A 23,696-nucleotide genomic window follows, 5' to 3' on the forward strand; every position below is an offset into this window, starting at 1 on the left:
GCAGCCTACCATGTGGGACTTTATCAAAGGCCTTACAGGAGTCTACCGCCTCGCCCTCATCGAAATTTCTGGTCACTCCATCAGAGAACTCCAAGAAATTTGGAAGGCATGATCTCCCATGTACGAAGTCTTGCTGACTACTCCGAATCAACCTGTCATAAGAACACAAGAACATAAGAAATAGGAGCAGGAGTAGGCCATCTAGCCCCTCGAGCCTGCCCCGCCATTCAATAAGATCATGGCTGATCTGACGTGGATCAGTACCACTTACCCGCCTGATCCCCATAACCCTTAATTCCCTTACCATCAGGAATCCATCCATCCGCGCTTTAAACATATTCAGCGAGGTAGCCTCCATCACCTCAGTGGGCAGAGAATTCCAGAGATTCACCACCCTCTGGGAGAAGAAGTTCCTCCTCAACTCTGTCTTAAACCGACCCCCCTTTATTTTGAGGCTGTGTCCTCTAGTTTTAACTTCCTTACTAAGTGGAAAGAATCTCTCCGCCTCCACCCTATCCAGCCCCCGCATTATCTTATAAGTCTCCATAAGATCCCCCCTCATCCTTCTAAACTCCAACGAGTACAAACCCAATCTCATCAGCCTCTCCTCATAATCCAAACCCCTCATCTCCGGTATCAACCTGGTGAACCTTCTCTGCACTCCCTCCAATGCCAATATATCCTTCCTCATATAAGGGGACCAATACTGCACACAGTATTCCAGCTGCGGCCTCACCAATGCCCTGTACAGGTGCATCAAGACATCCCTGCTTTTATATTCTATCCCCCTCGCGATATAGGCCAACATCCAATTTGCCTTCTTGATCGCCTGTTGTACCTGCAGACTGGGCTTTTGCGTCTCATGCACAAGGACCCCCAGGTCCCTTTGCACGGTAGCATGTTTTAATTTGTTTCCATTGAGATAGTAATCCCATTTGTTATTATTTCCTCCAAAGTGCATAACCTCGCATTTATCAACGTTATACTCCATTTGCCATATCCTCGCCCACTCACTCAGCCTGTCCAAATCTCTCTGCAGATCTTCTCCGTCCTCCACACGATTCACTTTTCCACTTATCTTTGTGTCGTCTGCAAACTTCGTTACCCTACACTCCGTCCCCTCCTCCAGATCATCTATATAAATGGTAAATAGTTGCGGCCCGAGTACCGATCCCTGCGGCACGCCACTAGTTACCTTCCTCCAACCGGAAAAACACCCATTTATTCCGACTCTTTGCTTCCTGTCGGATAGCCAGTCCCCAATCCACTTTAACACACTACCCCCAACTCCGTGTGCCCTAATCTTCTTCAGCAGCCTTTTATGGGGCACCTTATCAAACGCCTTTTGGAAATCCAAAAACACCGCATCCACCGGTTCTCCTGCATCAACCGCCCTAGTCACATCTTCATAAAAATCCAACATGTTCGTCAAGCACGACTTTCCCCTCATGAATCCATGCTGCGTCTGATTGATCGAACCATTTCTATCCAGATGCCCTGCTATCTCCTCTTTAATAATGGATTCCAGCATTTTCCCTACTACAGACGTTAAGCTGACCGGCCTATAGTTACCCGCCTTTTGTCTCCTTCCTTTTTTAAACAGCGGCATAACATTAGCCGTTTTCCAATCAACCGGCACAACCCCAGAATGCAACGAGTTTTGATAAATAATCACTAACGCATCCACTATTACCTCTGACATTTCTTTCAATACCCTGGGATGCATTCCATCCGGACCCGGGGACTTGTCCACCTTCAGTCCCATTAGTCTACCCAGCACTGCCTCTCTGGTAACATTAATTGTATGAAGTATTTCTCCTGCTGCCAACCCTCGATCGTTAATATTTGGCAAACTATTTGTGTCCTCCACCGTGAAGACCCACACAAAAAACTTATTTAAAGACTCAGCCATATCCTCATTTCCCATTATTAACTCCCCCCTCTCGTCCTCCAAGGGTCCAACATTCACTCGAGCCACTCTATTCCTTTTTATATATTTATAAAAACTTTTACTATCATTTTTTATATTAATTGCTAGCCTAGCTTCATAGTCTATCCTTCCGTTCTTTATCTCTTTCTTAGTTCCCTTTGTTGTTTCTTAAATTTTTCCCAATCACTTGTTTCTCCACTATTTTTGGCCACTCTGTCCGCAGCTGTTTTTATTTTAATACTCTCCTTTATTTCCTTCGTCTTTCCAAATGCCTGTATTTATTATCCCTCAGAATCCTCACTGGTAACCTATGCATATGCTAGGCTTACCAGTCTATAATTCCAAGGTTTTTCTTTTCAGCCCTTCTCAAATCAGGGCACAACGTTTGCTAACGTCCAGCCTTCTGGCACCTCACTTGTGGCTAACAGTCGTGCAAATATCTAACCCAGGGCTCCCACAATTTGTTTTCCAGCCTCACGCAGTGTTCTTGGATATACCTGGTCAGGTCCAGGGGATTTATCCACCTTCTTACATTTCAATACGTCCATCATCTCCCCAGTATATCACCACTAATGTTCCCTGGTTTCCACGTCTTCATGTCTTTCCCCACGGTCAACACAGAGGAAAAATATTCATTGACAACCTCGCCCATCTCGTGCTGTTCCACACATGTATGCCCACTTTGGTCCTTGAGGGGTCCTATTCTCTCTCCAGTTATTCTTTTTCCTTTAATATTTTTAAAGAATCCCTTTGGATTCACCTTAATCCTCTCAGCCAAAGCTACCATATGCCCCTTTTTTGCCCTCCTAATTTCCTTCTTGAGTATACTCTTGTATCTCCTGTACACCTCCAGGGAATATGTTGATTCCACTGCTTGCAACTAAGCCATGCCTCCTTCTTTTTCCTGGACACAACCTCAATATGGTTTTTCATCTCGGGTTTCCAACTGTTGCGAGCCTTGCCCTTCACTCTACCAGGGATATATGTACCCTGAACTCTAGCTATTTTATTTTTGAAGGCCTACTACTTGCCGGAGGTCCCTTTGGCCTCAAGCAAGGTATTCCAGTCAACCATTGCAAGCTCCTACCTAATCCCATCAAAATTCGCCTTGCCCCAATTTAAAACTTGCACCTATGGTCAGTTTTGTCCCTTTCCATAACTCTTTTAATTTTTTTAGAACTATGATGACATGGTCCAACGTCGCCCCGACCATCACCTCCCTCACGTCTTCTGCCCGATTTCCCAAGAGTCGGCCAAGTCTTGCCCTTTTCCGAATAGGACCCTCACATACTTCCTGAGGAGATTTCCTGAACAGACTTAACACATTCCATTACACCTAAGCCCTTAAAAGTATGGCAGTCCCAGTCTCTGTTCGGAAAATTAAAATCCCCAAATATGGCAACCCGTTGTACTTCTGCAAGTCTCCCCAATCTCCCTGCATACTGGTTCTAATTCCCGTTGACTATTTCGGGGCCTGCAGTACAACACAAATGAGGTCACCATCCATTTCTTTAAAGCCTCGTTGGATGATCCTTCAGTCATTTCCTCTCTGCCATCTACCCTGATGCTGCCCTTAATCAAGAACGCAACTTCCCATCCTTTCTTTCCCTCACCTTTGTCCCACTCAATGCACCTGTGCCCTGGAACGTTCAGCTGCCTGTCCTGTCCCTCGCTTAGCCGTGTTTCAGTTATGGCTATAATATCCCAGTCCCACGTACCGACCCGTGCCCTGAGTTCCTCATCCTTAGCTGACAGCACTCTTGCATTGAAATAGAGGCAATTTAATCCACAGGTTTTCCCTGCACATTGCTATGCTCCTGCCAATCATGTCTATTCAGCTTGCCGTTTCTGACAACTGCATCTCGTTTCAACCCCTCATTTGCCTCTCACCCCTTGCAAATTAAATTTAAACCCTCCCTTGTATGATCCTTAATTGTTCTGAACGACATATATCTCCAGATCCAAAACACCATGGCGGACTTTAACTTACGCTGTGAAATGGAATGGCAAGCCACCCAGTGGAACGACAATTAGAGATGGGCAATAAATGCTGGGCATTGCGAAATATGCCAACAGCTGATTGAGAACAAAATCGAAAAGAAGCTTCCTGATGTTCATCAGCAAATAGACATTTTGGGGTCCCTGTGTGGTTACTGGTTAATGAGGTATGGGCAGCACAGATTTTTGTCACTTAACAATTACAAATCACAATGGAATTATGGACCAATGGAAAGTCCCCTATATGTTTTCGTTGAACTTTCAATTGTCCCTGATTTGAAGAAGTGAAAATCCCTTTGGAAACTCCAACAGAGGTTTGCATCGTCCTACACATGTATCACTATGAGAAAACCGGATGCTGGTTTTCAAATCTTTGTCCTTGATCACAGTTTGGAGATTCATCACAAATGCATACTGTCCTAAAGCAATGCAATTTGAATGTACCAAATGTATTCACTATCCTACTCAGGCTTATCAAGTTGCTCAAATTCCACCAGGGGCCATGAATGAGTTTTGACTCGAATGGAACATATTTAAGCTGAACAAGCTGACAGTTTGTACTAGGAGGAGCATCCAAATTTTCGAGTACTTACAATATGCCGAGGAATGAAAAGCTGAGGCTCATATTGAAAAATGTCATTCAGAATAGTTTCTTTTTTTCCCCTTGAACTCTGAATTTCAATAACATTTTGCACTGTTATTCTCCCGAACAATGTTGACAGCATTTCACTTCCCAATTTAAACTCGTCTACTTTTCTGTCCACTCACAAACCGTATTGTTATTCCTGAGAGGTGACATTGTTGAAACTTAGGTAACTCTGGTAAGTTGCATGCTTTCAAAAGTGTGTTAACCAAGGTTCAGGGTAAACAGATTCCTCTTGGAGTGAAGGGCAAAGCTGGCAGAAGTAGGGAGCCCTGGATGACTCGGGATATTGAGGCCCTGATCAAGAGGAGGAAAGATGCACATGACATGCATCAGCAACTGAGATCAAGTAAATTCTTGAAGAGAATAGCGGGTGTAGGAGTAGAGTTAAGAGAGAAATCAGGGGGGCAAAAAGGGGACACGAGATTATTTAGGCAGAGAAGGCAAAGGAGGATCCAAAGAGCTTCTACAAATACATAAAGGGCAAAAGAGTAACAAGGGACAGAGTAGGGCCTCTTAAGGATCAACAAGGTCATCTATGTGCGGATCCACAGGAGATGGGTGAGATCCTAAATGAATATTCCTGGTCACTATTTACGGTTGAGAAAAGCATGGATGTTAGGGAACTTGGGGAAATAAATAGTGATATCTTGAGGAGTGTACATATTACAGAGAAGGAGGTGATGGAAGTCTTAAAAGCGCATAAAGGTAGATAAATCCCAGGACCTGATGAAGTATATCCCAGGACGTTGTGGGAGGCGAGGGAGGAAATTGCAGGTCCCCTCGACGAGATATTTGAATCATCGATGTTCACGGGTGAGGTTCGTGAAGATTGGAGAGTGGCAAATGTTGTGCCTTTGTTTAAAAAGGGCTGCAGGAAAAAGCCTGGGAACTACAGGCCACATTAAGAGTTTTAACAACACCAGGTTGAAGTCCAACATGTTTATTTGGCAGCAAATACCGAAGCTAATGGTATTTGCTACCAAATAAACCTGTTGGACTTGAACCTGGTGTTGTTAAAACTCTGACTGTGTTTACCCCAGTCCAACGCCGGCATCTTCACATCATAAATACAGGCCAATCAGCCTCACATCTGTGGTGGGTAAATTGTTGGAAGGTATTTTGGGAGACAGGATCTACAGGCATTTAGAGATGCAAGGACTGATCAGGGACAGTCAGCATGGCTTTGTGAATGAAAAATCATGTCTCAGAAATTTAATTGAGATTTTTGAAGGGGTAACTAAGAAGGTAGATGAGGGCAGTGCAGTTGATGTTGTCCGCATAGACTTTAGCAAGGACTTTGACAAGGTACTGCATGGTAGTTTGTTGCATAAAGTTAAATCTCACGGGATACAAGGGGTGGTTGCAAAGAGTTGTTTTTTTTTCAAACTGGAGGCCTGTGACCAGCGGTGTGCCTCAGGGATCAGTGCTGGGCTCACAGTTATTTGCCATTTACATGAATGATTGGCTGAGAATATAGGGGGAATGGTTCATAAGTTTGCAGATTACACCAAGATTGGTGGCATTGTGGACAGTGAAGAAAGTTATCTCGGATTGCAACGGGATCTTGATCAATTGGGCCAGTGGGCTGACGAATGGCAGATGGAGTTTAATTTCGACAAATGCGTGGTGATGCATTTTGGTAGATTGAACCAGGGCAAGACTTACTCAGTTAATGGTCGGGCGTTGGGGAGAGTTAAAGAACAAAGAGATCTAGGGGTACATGTTAATAGCTCCTTGAAAGTGGAGTCACAGGTGGACAGAGTGGTGAAGAAGGCATTTGGCATGCCTGGTTTCATCGGTAAGAACATTAAATGCAGGAGTTCGGACGTCTTCGTGAAGTTGTACAAGACATTGGAAAGGCCACACTTGGAATACTGTGTGCAATTCTGGTCACCCTATAATAGAAAGGATATTATTAAACGAGAAAGAATGCAGAAGAGATTTACTAGGATGCTGCCGGGACTTGATGGATTGAGTTATGAGGAGAGGCTGAATGGACTGGGACTTTTTTCTCTCGAGCGTAGTTGGCGGAGGGGTGATCTTATAGAGGTCTACAAAATAATGAGGGGCATAGGCAAGGTCGTCAATATCTTTTCCAAATGTAGGGGAGTCTAAAACTAGAGGGCAAATGTTGAAGGTGAGAGGGGACAGATACAAAACTGTCCAGAGGGGCAATTGTTTCACACAGAGGGTGGTGAGCGTCTGGAACAAGCTGCCAGATGTAGTAGTAGAGGCGGGCACAATTTTATCTTTCGAAAAACATTTAGATAGTTACATGGGTACGATGGGTATAGAGGGATATGGGACAAATGCGGGCAATTGGGATTATCTTAGGAGTTTAAAAAAAAGGGCGGCATGGACAAGTTTGGCCGAAGGGCCTGTTTCCATGCTGTAAACCTCTATGACTCTATACAACATTCTGAGTGAACATGTCATGTTGGATGGTGAGATGATTTCCTCCACCGCCCCCCCCAACCACCAATCAACCTGCTGCTCGCCGTCCCGACATCCCTCCACTCCCCCCTATCTTCCACACATTGGAAATCTAAAACAATATTGTGTATTTTCAAGGTAAGAATCCTCAACTTACGATAGGTTTGCAAAACACATTCTTCTTCACAATGGGCCGTTCTTAATTTGAATTGTTTCACTCCAAAACAAGTGAAATATGAAATGCCACGTAATACATTAAAGGCAGAGTTAAAATATGGGTCACAAAAGAATTATGTGCCGTGGGCTGGTGGGCGGGATCAGGGAAAAATGTGTTTTAAGGCCAAAGTCAGCTTAGCCGTTGCATTGTTGAATGTTGAAGCATGACACATGGGCTGATTTGCTTGCCCATGCCCCAAGCCTTAATTTATGTTCTGTATTAATTTGTTAACTGATTTAACAGGGTAGTTCATTGCGTTCTTGAATTGCTCTCTGAATTTGGACTGAGTCGCTCCATAAATAAAAGTATTTGTGCAGCAACTTAGGTTCCGCAGCATGATTCCAACATGTTCAAATATGTATAAGTGATCTGTGTAATATGTTGGTTCTGTCCCTGTAAAGTTAGAGTATAAAAATTCTATGACATGCAACAACCAAAGAAGAATGAAGCTGCCTGATATGGTGAAGAGTAAAATCACAGACTTTCTTCTGCTTTCCATCTCTGGGTCGCCACGATTATCTCCCTTGCTCTGACCCCTCAGTCGCTTACGAACTTGACTTGCCAATAAAATGTGCCGAACTGTCAGTGCGTTGAACAACATAATTAAAGTGAATGGGAGAAGTGGAGTGAAGATTCGATGAACCCACTTGAACCCCAACCAACCTGGTTCAGTGTAATAGCTTGATTTTATATAACAGTCCCATGGCACGTTATTGATTATCCGCACGGGCTCAACTGTAAAGTAGAATGGAATGTCTTTAAAACAGAGCAACACACCAGTGGTTGCTAAAACCACAGCTGCAGTTTTCTTGGTGCAATATTTGATTTTCTGTTTCTGGTAACAAATGGCCACAAATCGATCAAATGAGAAAGTGATGGTGAACCAAACAGAACAGTCTGTGGTCGCACGACTAAGAACGTAGATAACACTACACACAGGGGTGATATCCAGGAAAGATCCAGGGAAATAATAGTAACTTATCCGATATAGTATGGCATCAGACATAATGACCAGTAAATCTGCTGTTGCCATCGCCACGAGGTAATGAGTGGTGCACGCAGTGAGGCCACATTTCCCGCTGGCCAGGATAACAATCGCCAACAAATTTACTGCAAGAAAGTGAAGAGAAAGGGGACAGGGAATTATTTGCGTTAAGAAACCAGGGGTAGCTTTAAGCGACCTATTTTATCTTGCATTCGTCAATAATAGCGGTAAGATGTTTTAAGTGGATTTAATTGCACATCACTGTGACTGGAATGCGTAAACATACGGTTCGATTCCTGCTGGACAACGGTGCTTGTGGATGTTGGCTCGTTTCTGAAATCTCTTTTGTTTTGCTTAGACATGGTTCCCATCTGAAGAGTAAGTTAACTATCAGGAATATCTGACTTTGCTCAGAATTTGTGCACATTTTTAAAAAAAAGCACATTTGTTCTTCATTTCACTGGTAGCTAGTACAGTTGGACATAGGACATCGCAGAATGAAGATCTCTCAACTCTGCGATCAGGATGACAATACAGGACAAGAGCGCTGAAAAGGGCACAGAGAATATCCCAGGATAACTATATTTAAGACAACAGACACAAAAGTTTAGATCAGTCGAAAAAGAGATGCAGTGCTCTGAGTAAAAGAGACAGCTGTAGTGATCGCAGCGAATGAACGAAAGCAGATTTCGGAGGTTAATCAAATGTTTGGAGCCATTAGAATAGACATTGCGACTCGAAAAACAAAGCCACAGCAGTTTGAACATCCGTCAAGGTCAGGATATCCTGAAACAGAAGTGGTAAAGCCATGATCCCGAATACTTTGTAAAAGGTGCAGTGGACCGTTTGTTTGAAACGACAATTTGGAAAACGTGGAGTGCGTTTCGAAATGCAAGACACTGATGCAAAACATTGTGATGAATATTGAAAAGATTCTTTTTTGGGAGTTGCAATAGGCTTGTTGGGTGAGAAAGGCTTGGGGTGGAGGATTCAGAAGTATATTCCACAAACACCGACGAGAGTTCAAAGTGATTGTGTGTTTTGATAGAGACAGGTTGTTTGTTCAAGGGACTTTCTGTTGCTGAGTGCATTGTAGCTCAAAACAAACCTTTGTAATTCGTGTTAATCGCAAAACGTGTGTGCGTTTCTGAAGCTAAGGGAGAATAAATAAAGCTTATACAAAAATTCAACTTACCATTTTTAAAAATGTTGTTTTGAGGTTAAATTTAATTAACAGCCCTGTAACACAATTCCTCCACGTTCTCGAAAAGGCTATTTACATTATGGTCCATTTAGTCATGGCTCCATTCTGGGATTTTCCCACCCAACTGCAATTATCGATCGCCTTTCTTCTGGCCCTGACAGCATGTAAAACTTGGAAGAATTCAGTTTTCATTTCGGAAAGTGTGTGCATAATGTGTGTATTTATCTGTGTGTGGAAAGGGGCTGCGGATGTCTGTGTGTGTATGTAGGAAGGGGTGGTGTGGACACGGGGCAAGAGGGATATTGCATGACGCGAAGAGTAAAATAATAAAATCTGGACACCAAATTCCACGCACCTGCAGGGAACAACACTTTTGGATGTGCGCGAGGTGGGGATGTTGGGGTTCGGGGAAGGTTTTAGCTGTGTAACGTTGAGCTACTTTCACATTCTTCTGTGAGCAGACGTGTTTCACCTGCTTCTGCAAAGTCATAGAGAACAGCAGTATCGGAATGAAGCAGCAGCGACAGGGCAAATGTTTTTTTTTTCAGTACTGTTGTGGGCCAGTCCTCAATTTTCTCAGACACCCTGTCACAATATTCTCAGATACCTCTAGAAAAGCTGTTAAGCATAAAGGATTTCCGGGCTGTTGTGTCCACAACACCCCTTACCACATATGCATACAGATACACAAACACACACGCGCGCACACACACACACATATACATACACGCCCACATACACACACAGACGCACGCACGCGCAGACGCACACACACACACACACACACATCACCAGCCCCTTTGCACACACAGATAACGACACACATTAAACACACACTTTCCGAAATGAGCACTGAATTCTTCAAAATTTCACTTGCTTCCTGAGCCAGAAAAAAGGAGATCGATAATTGTAATTACAGCATTCATCGGAAAATGCTTCGTTGTAACCTATTTTTTCAAAGTGTACTCGGCTTCTATTAATATTCAGGGCTGAGGATTGGAGAATCAATGAGAAAAAAAGGAGACTACTGTCAATGTGATAAAATAAGAGAATGTGAAAATACACATCAGTTCAGCCATGATCGATGGAGACGAAAAACAACATAATTAACACATAATTCTGATAACCTTCCAACGGCACTGGAAGAATTCATGAATTGGCAGAATTAAAACAGTGGTGGTGCAAGCGAATTGTCTGGTGGACATAATCTTCTTGTCTGGGGTAGAGCAAAATTGAAGGTTTGTGATTCAAAGGATGACACAAGTGATTGAATGAAAAAAGCGTGATTGTGCGAAGCGAATGGGATTATTAAAATAAGAGATGAAGGTCCAAGAGGAGGTTCATAGTCTAACCAAAAAAATAGGAGACTGGAGGTAAATATGGGACATTTGGAATAGTGGAGAAGGCCCTTGACGCCCAGATGAAGAGGTATGGAATGGTGGATGCAGAGGTATGCAGCGATGTGGACAAGCTTTCCAGATGTATACCAATAGGGACCCCATGTCAAGCAACCACAAACCCTCCACTCCCAGTCACTCTGGTATAACAATGCCGGATCGCCGGCACATGTTGACCCTGAAAGTTGAACCGGTGACTCTATTTGGAAAAGTTTAATCTTGCTGTAGAGTCTGGAAAGCATTAACATTTATCATTGGGAAATACAGTGGTTCAAATGTTAACCTCGGAACTCGAAGATAGAGAGAAAAACGTGGGAGTGGAATGTAGTATTTCAGCATAAATTGAATAGATAGTTAATGATCATATTTCAGGACTGAACAGTGGAGATCAGGAAGGCACTCGGAAAATCTGAATTTGATCGCCTACACGTGAACAAGCGGCTGAATTGTGAGTGTGAATATAGTTGCTGCTTTCAATAAAAATATCGAGGCACTGGTTCACGTGGAAGGTCGGTTGGGCTTATTAAGAATGGGAAGGGAACAGGTCAATTTCGGGAGATTATCTCTTGTGCTTGCAATGGAAATGCGCTGTGTGGTTTGATGTTCTTACAGTGCCCTAGAATGTCCACTGAAATTGAGGTACAGCTGTTGAGGACGGGAACTGATGTGTCACTAATAAATAATGGAGAGACGTGGATGGGATAAAAAATGAAAGAAAATGATGTCGATGTTTTAGAGTTTAAAATAAATGAAAGAAATGAAATGAGTGTTTATCTCAAAGTGCAGAGACGTACATGTGAAGGTGGGAAAATTATCTCGGATAGGAACAAGTTATGATGCGAGTATGCGACCCAGAGCAACCATAGCTCATGCAGACTCAAATACCGAGAGTGATATAGTTTGTGTGTCGAATATCCCATCATTAATACACTTGCATTGTACAACAGAGCCTCTGTACAAGTTTCGGGATATTTGAAGCATGTCATTTTCACAGTGTAGCCTGTGAGGAACATTGGAGCTCCAGTGGGAATGGAGTCTGAGTAAAACTAAAGAAAACAATTCCAGATTGGATCCTGGGAATGTCCCAGTCGGAAATGGTAGATTTAATACTGTCTATAGTGACTGACTGGCAAGATCCCACGCACTCAGTGTATTAGGACAGCTAGTGTTTGCTGGGCGTTTTAGCTAAGAGGGATGGACGGACATGGGCAGAAATGGACATGTAATATTGGATCACCACTCCTCCTTAAGAGGAAAGAATGTCACTCATGCTGCGGGAGAGTCGGGAGAGAATCAGCATCTCGATAGGGATTGAAGTCCTGAAGAAGGATGATTGATCTTTGATGGGAGGGGATAAAATGGGAAACAGACACTAACAATATATTCAGTTAATTATGCAAAATGGGATGAGTAGTTATGCTGAAATTATGTAAAGTTGATGAAATGTCTGTTCCAGAAAGATTATAAACAGATAATCGCAACATAGAATAGTTATGGTAGACGAAAATATAGTTAATCTTTCATGAATAATTATTAGCTGAGAGAATAATGTTAAAAGATTGAAAGACATGTCATATTCATTTAGTCTATAAGATGTAAGACGGAGCAAATCTAATGATCTGTATACCAAACAGCTGAGTGTCAGTGCAAGCAAAACAATTGAACACCTTGTTCAAATCTGAAAAAGTAGAAGGTATCTAGAAACGCATAATATAATAAAGAGTAATGAACATATATACCAAAAAGGAAGGTAAGAGCTGAACAAACTGACTGAATTATTTGTACAATCCAAGAAAGTGTATCTGAGCTCAATGTTTCTGTTTTACAATGGGCTACGAGAAGATCCCACACAGCAACCCCATGACGAATGTCAGAGAAAGTGGTGATCAGTGGACATGCAGCAGATTGTACAGACAGCTGGATACAACAGCAGAACAGAGAAAGTAGTGGTGACAAATATTCAACGAAAATGTCGGAAGCACAGAGAGCATTTTTGACCTGTTTCAGTGTCAGACTATTTTTGTTGGATAAATGATATGGACTCAGGAAGCAGTAAAAACAATTCTGACGTTTGCAGACAAATCGAAATGATGATGCTACCGTGGAAAATCACAAGGAAACAACTGAAACTCTCGATAGAAATATGCACACGAGGCATTTAAATGACTAACTGACATCATTATAACGACACATTTTCTCTTTAATTTTGATGAACGTTAAGCGTTTCAAAGGCTCTTCGTGAAATAAGAACCTTAATGACATAGAAAAGCAAAGACTTTCAGGACAGTGTTTCATAATCATTTTAACATCGAACAACACATAATGCCATCATGCTGAAGTTCACTGAAAAACGAATGGAATTCGGGGAAAATGGATAAAATAGTATTAAACAAACATAAATCTTGTTTGTTAATCCTCTGGCATTGAGCATCTGATTGTGCTAAAAACATTTTTTGTGACTCACAAATGTATGTATGCATTGGTGTAAGTGTTATTATGTAAATCCAGATGGTGACAGAACAAAAAGGAATGTTCCATCATTAGCAGTTTCATAATGAGCAGTTTGCACATGCCATCCTGATCAATACTCGTCTCAAATATATGGAAGTCTGAGATGCATTTTGAACAGCCGGTTCATTGAACTGACTGGATCGTCATGCGTAACGTTAAAATTGGTGAACGTTTAATCCCGTACCATCGAAAGAGCTAGATAGATGGAAATATGTTTGTTTCGCAGTAGTCTGGTCTCTACTCTCAGGAACACATGTCAATGAATTTCGTGAAGGGACTTTTTAAGGCTGCATGTAAAGAATCCGAATCATAGATGGACACTGTCATATCAAAGGTTGGTCAGTTGCAGGATGTAATTATTCAATCATCTTCACACACCTCATCATGTTGAACAACCAAATAATCAAATCCTGAACTTAGAGAACATAAAACATAGAACATAGAAGAGTACCGCACAGGAAAAGACTCTTCAGCTCATGATATTGTGCCCAACATGACGCCAAATTAACTAAACTCTTCGATCTTCGCTTGGTCCATTTCCCTCTATACCTTCCATATTCATGGGCTTATCTGAAAGCCCCTTAAATGCCCCTATGGTATCTGCCTCCACCATCACTCCTGGCAGCGCGTTCCGGGTCTACTACTTTCTGTGCAAAATAACATCTTCCTCAGATCTCCTGTCAACTTCCTGCCTCACATCTTACGTGCATGCTCCCTAGTATAAGATATTACTACTCTGGGAAAATGATTCTGACTGTCAACCCTATCTATGTCCCTTATAATTTTATACACTTCTCTCTGGTCTCCCCTCAGCCTCCGTCGCTCCAGAGAAAACAACCCTAGTTCTACACGCGTTCTATCGCGTTCACATATTTCCCGTAATGTGGCGACCAGACTTGAACAAATTATAATACTCGGATTCTGAGCTCTAAGTCACCGGATGGCACCAACGAAAATTGATTTGTTTGTGGTAACTATGTTTAGGGTAAGCATCAATCGGTTTTCAGAGGACTTAAAATCTATAAAGGTGTTGTCATGCTGTGTACGTGTTCGGAGGTAATGGACTGAATTTACTGTTGGATCAGTTAAATTGAAACACTGTCATCAATACAGTTCATTTTCTGGTCGGAGAAACAGATGGAAAGAAAAAGTGTTGATCTCCGTTACAGTCAATAGAAACAAAGAAGTATCAATACATTTCATTTTGCATAGAGGCAAATATCGTTATCGGGAACGTATACCATCTGTTGCAATTCACGAGAAACAGAGTAATGTTAGCACATTCAATGGAATCAATCAAATACATATAATGGGCCATCATCATTCAAAAACAAACAAACTAACCAAATTAACAGTGGAAGGTGCCCCCAATAATGCAATGTCCCTGCATTGGTATGATCACTTGGGTTTGTGACACACATTCAGTACAGTTTGGCACTGGCCAACATTCTCAGTTGTACATCGGCAAAAGCCTCAGATGTCTCACATTGGTACGTGACCTACACTGAGTAAAATTACCCACTAACCGATACTCCAATTAATCCGTGCTGACTGGGATGTGATGTTTCACTCCAGTTAGTGTGACACACTCAGTGCAATTGTACACTGACTGATACTCCCAGAAATAGCTTCCAACTGAGTGCAAGAGTCACACTCGATGTAAGATCACACAGTTGGAATGAATAATAATTGTTCCGTCCACTGTCAGAGTAGGTAGCATGAAATAAACATATATTTTCCAGAGACCATGAGCTACAATTAGAGGCAGCAGAATGTAATGACAAAGGCAATGGGAAACATTTGACTGAACAAATTGATATCAATGATAAGCTGTCAGTCCATCGAGTCTTGCAGCTTCGATATTAAACATCGCCGTTCAAAAAGTAAGCAAATTTACGCAAAATCAAAAATTCGACATGACTTACCAGGAACACCAATGACGGCAATGATCATGTAGAATAATTTCCGAATAGTGTAAAATGTTTCAAGCATTTTCTGTGTGAATTTATCCTTTCCTCTTGCTGCAGTGAATTTCTTTGTATTTAATTGTGAATCAGTTCATTAACAGGACGTTTAGCTTATATCTGCTGGGGTTTCCCGAGAGATACAGAGCAGGCCCAATGAATTATTTTTATTTTTTCAAGCAAATAATAACATCGAGTTAACCCACTGACACCATAACCTGACTTAAAATGAAACACAGCACAATAATTTCAATTAACCAATGAGAATTAGAAACTTTATTCTCCAAACAATCAAGCTGCACCTTCAATAAGCGTCTCCAGAGATCATTGTTTCTTTTTTCCTAAAATGCCCTTCCCTCTGAACAAGAATCATATTCAAATCAAAATTTGACTTTCTTTCTCTCTTCGAAGATGCGGCCAGATCTGCTAAGTGATTCCAATCTTGCCTGTTGTTATTATATTGTTTGCTCTGCTTGGGTCATGAATCAAATTAATTTAGAGTTCTAGAGTGCATTTTACTGATATAATCTCCTGTAAACTTCAAGTTGGCTCTCACTTTTAACTGCAAATAGTAATCTAAGTGAATGGAGTGTTATAAATGTGTGTCTGCTTTGCAGAATAACATGAATACTGCATTTGATGATGACACTGCAGCTAATTCCAAGTGAGCAACTTTAATCATTACAAATCATATGGCATACGGAAGACATCACTGAATAAACCCCCAAGCTGATAGAATGTTTTTCACTTGCGATACCAACTAAAATAATAGAACAATCCAATTACTTCATCCCTTCAAATGGGCAGAATCCCCCCAACCAAGAACATTCCGACAGTATGAACAATCAGAATGAGGAAGCCCCGACTCTGGGTGCAGCTATTCCGCATACATGGGAAGCCCAAAATATGCATGCCCTCAAAACCATTCTGTCCCACCAAGCGGCACAACCCATGTCCCTGATAACGTTAAGTTTGAGACATACAATCCTCCAAATTATCTGGAAACTTCCATTGCTAAGAAAGATAGTTTATTCGATGCTGATCATTCAACTCATACTGACCCTACATCCAGTACAAACACTCCGTCTGATACAGACCCTCTGACTAACACAGATCATTGAACGCACACAGTTCCTTCAGATTTTATTCGCCGATCAATACAAACAGAATCAGCAACTGGTGGGGTCCGTAAACAGGTACTGACATTCCCTTTACAAATGTTTTAAAAGATGTGAAACATTCAAATGATTCAGATCCCAACAGGATACTGTCCTTTCAACCGATACAGACTCCCAGACTGATACATACCTTGCAACTCATACAGACCTCCCAACTTATACAGAACTTGAAACTGATACAGACGGTACAACTGATAGAGATCTTCCAACTGCTGCGGATGCAAATGTAAAACAGTCTATTCAACTGATACGGATCGTCCAACTCATATGGAACCTCCAACAAATAAAGACCCTCGAAATGATACAGACCCTCCAGCTGATACGAACACCCCAATGGATATATACCTTCCAACTGATACAGACCCTCCAAATGATACAGGCCTTCCAGCTGACACAGACTCTGCAATTCATACAGACAGTCAAACTCATACAGGCCCTCCAATTGATACATACCCTCCAAACGAATACAGACCCTCGAACTGATAGAAACTCTCCAACTGAGAAAGACCTTCGAGCTGATAAATACCCTACAATTGCTGCTGGCGCACAAACTGATTCAGCCCTTCAAATGGCGGGCGTCTTTTACCTAATAGATGCATGCCTGCTGATCTACTGATGCAGGCCGTTCAACTAATACTGTCCCTGGAACGTACACAGCCATGCATCCAGTTCTGGCTTCCGGAAATACGATGTATCGTAAACTCATACCACACCTCTTGAAAATGCACCGGACCCAGTTAGGACAACATCTTCAGTTAATCCGTCAAAACAGCAGAATACTGAAAAGCATACAACTGCCCCAACTAACACAGCACACTAAACGATGGAAATCAAGAAATACATCTTTTCAGCCTTTAACGTCCTGGCTCCCCAGCGGCGTACATGGGTAATTCTCTAACTTTGGATTAGTTCAGTTTTACCCTCATGGTTACTCAGAAAGAGTTAGAATTGTAGCTTCACAGTAATGTTTTTCAAACGGGAAACCGCGATGATCGTGACAAATGCCCACATACTCGACATCCAAGGGGACCCACTCAAACCCTCCTTCATCTAAGCTTTCTACCCAAAAAATAATTCTCAAACTGGACCACTCACCTGCACGGGATTCCATACCCCCCCCCCCCTCCCTCCTCTTCAAACTCGCCTCCACAGACCAGCGTATCCCGGCATGTAATTCCTTCTTGTAACATTCAGCAGTGGATAGCCTCTCCGTACCAACCCATTACGTACTCTCGAACTGCACGGAGCTAGTCTCACCAACCTTGCTGTCTCAGGCCGGGTGCGGCACAAAAGGGGAAGAGCGCTCCCGACTCCAGGAGTGAAGTGCAAATGAACGAGTGACACTCCCCCTTTTGCTGATAGTCGCTGCCACAAAGTGGTTGAGTTTCAGGTCATATTGACAGGGAGAAGAAAAGTCTCCGGGGTAAGATAATGGGACGAGATTTTGGCACCTGCACATAGAGGGAGGCGAACACCATGGAGGTGTGGAAGTTGAACATTGACGGGGAGATGGACATCGTGGTGGTGTGGGTCGCACATTGGGATGGGGAGTCAGATGAGCGACTGAGGGAGGGATTAATGTGGCCTGGTCTGATTGGGAGTTTTGGCAAAGGGGATCTGCGTATTATTTTGGTATTCAAGGTTATGGGGTCTCTAAAAACTCCACGGAGACTAAAGTCCCGTCACCAAGTTACTTTATTTACACCATACATCTGGACACAGCCAGCTCTCCAGTAGCTCCCTGCTGAATGCAGGCTGGAAGTCTGACACAGCTGCTTTAAATAGGGAGCATGTGACTCCCAGATTTAACCATCAATTAAAACTCCTCAGTTATCTCTTTTGCATCCCAACCAAATAAACAAACTCAAATTATCTCAGGGAGACTCTTCAGGTCGTTCATACTCGAGTAAGCGAACCTCATTAGCCGGGCATAAGTCATCGGAGGGTCTGACACCCTGAGCTCAAAGGAAGCTATTCAACCCACCTTCTCAGTTCAGATAAAAACAGCTGTTTAAGCTGTTCCAGCTGTCCAAATAATTCCACTCTCCAAAACTTGGACCGTAACTGTGCACGTGATGGCAATTATATAATCCATCCAAGCATTTGTTTTTTCTTAATTAGATGAGGGATTATGTTTCCAAAACCGTTTCCGACTCAGAATATCATTTGGGCGAAAACCAAAATCTCCAATTCACTTAAGACCCGAGAGACAATTCTGGTAACAATCTAAGTAATTTAGAATGCTGCCCTTTGATTATTGACTGTTCTCTTAGTTGTTCCTCTGTGCCGCAGTACTGTGATCACATCCAATTTTTAGTTTTGTTACCAGAACAATGCACATAGAAATTGCTGGAACACGGGATTAAGTCATCTGTTGTCAGGAGAAAAAGTGTGCCATAAATTATTGGGAATTCATTACGGAGAGCGAATTATTCTCCCCACATAACTGTTTTGTTTCTTTTGAACCATTGTTTAAGGTGTAAATTGATACATTTATAAATGACAATGCATAAAATCATTTGGCAAAATGTATTATTTGTATTGTACATGGTATACTCAGGGGAAATGTTTTTTCCGAAATTTCTGGATTTGCATCAGCAAAGTATTGAAGTGCATAAGCTGCACTAACGACACACGCAGTTCAATAAAACAGAAGTTACAGAGTTATACAGGGACTGAATGCAGATGATATACCACAACATCTGCAGGAAATGAATCTTTGTGAAGAGTATTGTGAGCTCAGATCTGCAGTAAGTCACTGCATTCGAAGAATGCCAACTCGGAGATGTCGAATTGGCATCCGCATTGTGAAGAGTGCAGGGCATGAGAGAAAATGAGAATTTATTCCAAAATTACGATACCCTCCTGACGCTAGTGTCAGTGGTTAGGCTCAGTAAGGGAAAGCCTTGAACAATGATGGAGCCAACTGAAATTTTGACCTTCCCAGGCAGAGGTTCTTGTAGTCTGTGAATGAGAAATTGGACCACGGCATGGTGATGTAGGATGCTCTTGAAAAAGTGAGAGTTGTAAAGGATCCGACAGAAAGTAGGGTACGGTAAAGCAATATGCGACCGGAAGCTCTCAATATTGCATTGTCTGTTCAGTTCAAGGCTTCAACACACCCCTTTAGGCTGATGAAATCCTTGCTGTGGGCATTGGAGGGTGCAGTTGCCACAATCTTCTACAAAAGAACGAGAGAAATCGTAACGTCAGTAATGAGGTTGTTATGTTAAACTTAGAGTAGTGATCGTGATGATGTTGACCCCAATTTTCTCAGTGATGATAATTGTGTTGCCATTGGGCTGATATTTAAGCTAGAAATAATTATCAGTGTTAGTGTCAGTTTTGGTGTATTTTTAGCTTTTATGTGGTCGTGATGCTTGGAATTAGGGTCTGTCTTAGAGTTCAGATGCCGATTTAGATTAGAAAACAAGTAGGTTATACTGTTGGCTTCAGGGCTGTGGGCAGGCTGAAGTTCGACGAACATAAACAGATGTGAGAACTCCTGGGCTTCAGGGGCACAGATAATTGAATAGATTGCTAAACATTGAGAAGCTTACTAAAATTCAACGGTTCAGCTTTGATGCATACGCTTATTAAAGGACAAAAAAGGTTTGCGATCTGCTTCAGGTCGGAACTTTTGGCAGAGTGTCCCTGTCTCAGTCGAAGTGTTAGAAAACACTTCCTCCCACCTCCTTCTCCTTAAAGGCACAACACACTGCAGCAATCATTGTGACTATCTCTGGTGCATACTATGACGTGCCACAAGACCTGTACAGACACAGAACACGTGGTTTCAGTCCACCAATTGTCCTTTCTGGCACCTGCCATGTTGTTACGTGTGTACGGCTGTAACTTTCCTGTGTTTCATTTTCTATCCTGCGGAATGGTGGCATAAGCCATGCTCCCAGTGTGTATCCTTCATCACCCAGTAACTGATGCTAATGTTGTCATGGTCCAATTGAGATTGACTTTACAAGAACAAATGAGTCATTGGCATTTCCCGAGTTGATTGCACTTAAACGGAGGATCCTCATTTGTGCATCAGACACTGGCAGAACATTTGATGAATGAAACCCCTTCTGGTTGATGAACGAAGCAGTGTCATCTGTTGGTCCTTTTAATGCAATAAGTGTTCCATCCACAGCTCCAATAACCTTTGGGAAACCATGAATCCGGTGGAATACGATGAATCTCTCCTTTATCTTCGCAAGGTATGTGTCAGGAATAATAAACGCGAAAGCAATGCGATAAATCATATCAATTTGATTTGATTTGATTTGATTTATTATTGGCACATGTATTAACATACAGTAAAAAGTATTGTTTCTTGCGCGCTATGCAGACAGAGCATACCATTCATAGAGAAGGAAGCGAGGGAGTACAGAATGGTGAGTTGCAGTCATAGCGAGAGTGGAGATAAAGATCAACTTAATGCAAGGTAAGTCCATTCAAAAGTCTGACAGCAGCAGCGAAGAAGCTATTTTTGAATCGGTTAATTACCTGGTAAATGCAGCTCCTCTCAGTGTTTTGTGAACAATTCACAAATGTCACTAAAGCGGCATTGAAAAGACGCAAATGCAAACATTTCTTGTGACGTTCATCAGTGCTTCCTTGTTGAAGAGCAGCCTCAAAACATACAACCCTCTGACATCATTCAATGTGATTTCCTTGGCCTGTGCACTCTCACAGATGTATACTCATTTGCCTCCTTGCCGGGTGAAGACCTAGACTGATTTTTCTTTCATGATATATGTGCTAACGCCAAAGCCTCAGAAGAACATCAGTGATTTTTCTACACAATGTTAATAGCGTGAGGCCCAAATCGTAGTGGAACATTACTGCAGATTTTCAGTCTGAACAGGATTCCAAATAAATGTCTGAGAAATAGATCAAATCAGCATACAGGAAACTTGCAAACATTAACTAAAGCATCAAACCTTTTAAAACATTTGAAGTCATTACTCGGACTTGGAAAGATCACCATAAACTATAGCACTTAAAATTCATGAAATGACTTCGCTTGTGATTTAAACATACAAACCGAAAAAAATATACCTGGTGACAGGTCACCAGCCTCATTGCTTGCTGACCTTAGATGAGAAACTTAAAACGCAACATTTTTCACCTGAAGCTTACCCAACATCCGGGTAAGCAGGGCAAGTTAGGGCAGTCTTGGTAAATTCTATTGTGCTGCTTCAGCGCGGCGCTGACTCAAAATGATTGGTTGAGCCGTTGAAATTGGGGCGTTTTTAGCGTGCAACACCGATAAATTAGCATTGCCACATGTTTCCTATGCGCATATGCAGAGCACTGTGGATTTATTCCGGCATTGAGGCCGGAAGTCGCTTGTCATTGTTTGAATCACATAGATTCTGAATGATTCCGAACTTAAATGGAAAACCTGCTAAGCTGTAGATTGATGCTGGTACTGCTGTATGTTTAGTTCCAAAAGGATACTTACCAATAAAATCTGAGTCTCTTCATTTGAAACCAGCTGTTATGATTTTAACGACATGCAAAGAAGACATCGTGTTGTAAAAACGTCACATCACTATTTGGGGACCATGTTCGGAGAAGATACCGTTTAACTGCATATTTTCGACAGATTGGCCGATTCCAAAACAGACTTATAGCACTTTCTGAATGAAAACGAAAGTGTGTTTGAAGAGACATTTGGCCCCCGGCTGAAATTCCGGAAGGGATTCCGGATTGAGTAGGCGGGGTGGTTTTCCCCATTTCCCCCCTCCGGCTGAACATCCGTAAGGTGTAACCCCCGGATATGAGTACCACTGGAGGGTTGCATCCCCCGGCAGGTGGACAAACCCAGGGGACGGTGCCCTTATGCTTCAGTGTTTATTTTTTGTTGTGTACAGTTGTAGTGTTGTGTTAATGTTTGTAGATTTGTAGATTATGATTTGTAAATGGAGGTGTATTTTGAGGGCAATGCCCTGGAAAACTGTAATTGACGATGAACCCTTCCGAAATGGAAGGTAGTAACTGATAAATGGATGGCGTTAGCCATTGGTAATGTATTTTTTCACATTTGTTCTTTGTGTATTTGTAATTGTTTTGTATTAACGTATTTGTAATAAACAAAAAGAAAAAAAAAAGAGACATTTGGCTCAATGAAGGAAATTCGAATGAAGTTAAAGATAAAGGCTTATAATGAACCAAAAGGTCACAAATCAAGAGTGGCGCTCCATGCAAATTGTCCCAAGTCGAAGAATTGTTAGGACTTGTTAACACTGATGTGTTAGAACCTCTTACAATGACTCAATGGGCTCCCACTGTTGTGAAACCAAATGGTTCAGTTCGTACTTGCGATGAATTCAAAACAACCATAATTCCATTGCTGTGTGCTGATCAGTATGCACTTCCTTTATCTGCAGATACATTTGCTGGGTTATCAGCTGGGCAGAAATTCAGCAGGATTGATCTGTAACATGCATATATAGAGATGAATGCAACCATTGGATCGCAACTATTGCTTCCCACCATCAATGTTTCCTCATTGTACATTCTCCCTTTTGCAATGACATCGACACCAGCCCTATTTCAGAGATCGGTCGGCCAGGTTTCAATCAGATCTGGTGCACAATGTTACCTGGAATGTCGTCTAACTACAGTGGCCAGAGAACAAGATCACTTGAAAAAATCAGAACACCTTCAAGCAATGCAGTTACAAATCAAGAAAGAAACCTCTGACATTTTACAGGCATCAGTCGAGTATTTGGGTCACGTTATTGCAAGTGAAGGACTGCATAAAGTACCTAAAAATGAACTTTATTTTGGAAGAAAATATTGACGAATTTGACAAAATTAATGGTCATTCGAGGATTATTAAATCATTATGGCAAATCTGCTCAAAACTGACATAAATCTTTTCAGCGATTGCATTATTGATTTTGTATGAAACAGTCATGGGACTGGAAAACACAATGTGAGAAATCATACAAGGATGCCGACGATGGTTCAAGAGGTCTGAAGTAGTGGTTCATGTTGATCCAAAGCTATCATGACTGCTTGCTTGCGCTGCTTCACTTAATTATGTCGGGGTATTAATTTCACATGTCAAGCCTTTGGGAGAAGTCAGAAAATTCAGTATTGATTTGTGTACGCTGACGAATGCTGACTCTAATTGGGAACATAGATAGAACATAGATGTTGCGCCGACGAGTGAAACCCATCAAAAGCCCCTCTAATCTACACTATTCCAATATCATCCATATG

At 42.0% G+C, this 23,696-nt stretch overlaps 1 protein-coding gene across 1 annotated transcript; it reads right to left on the minus strand.

The window, feature by feature from the left end:
- Window positions 1-7,426: 7,426 nt before the first annotated feature.
- On the minus strand, window positions 7,427-20,722 carry LOC144481870 (putative G-protein coupled receptor 139). The gene is made up of 4 exons (XM_078201015.1): window positions 20,441-20,722; window positions 16,594-16,675; window positions 15,247-15,342; window positions 7,427-8,334 (listed from the first exon to the last, which is right to left on the minus strand). The coding sequence occupies exons 1-4, from the start codon at window positions 20,720-20,722 to the stop codon at window positions 7,427-7,429; spliced, it is 1,368 nt and encodes a 455-aa protein (XP_078057141.1).
- Window positions 20,723-23,696: the final 2,974 nt, after the last annotated feature.

This window comes from Mustelus asterias, chromosome X, assembly GCF_964213995.1.
Source record: "Mustelus asterias chromosome X, sMusAst1.hap1.1, whole genome shotgun sequence".
In the NCBI taxonomy this organism is placed as follows: domain Eukaryota; kingdom Metazoa; phylum Chordata; class Chondrichthyes; order Carcharhiniformes; family Triakidae; genus Mustelus; species Mustelus asterias.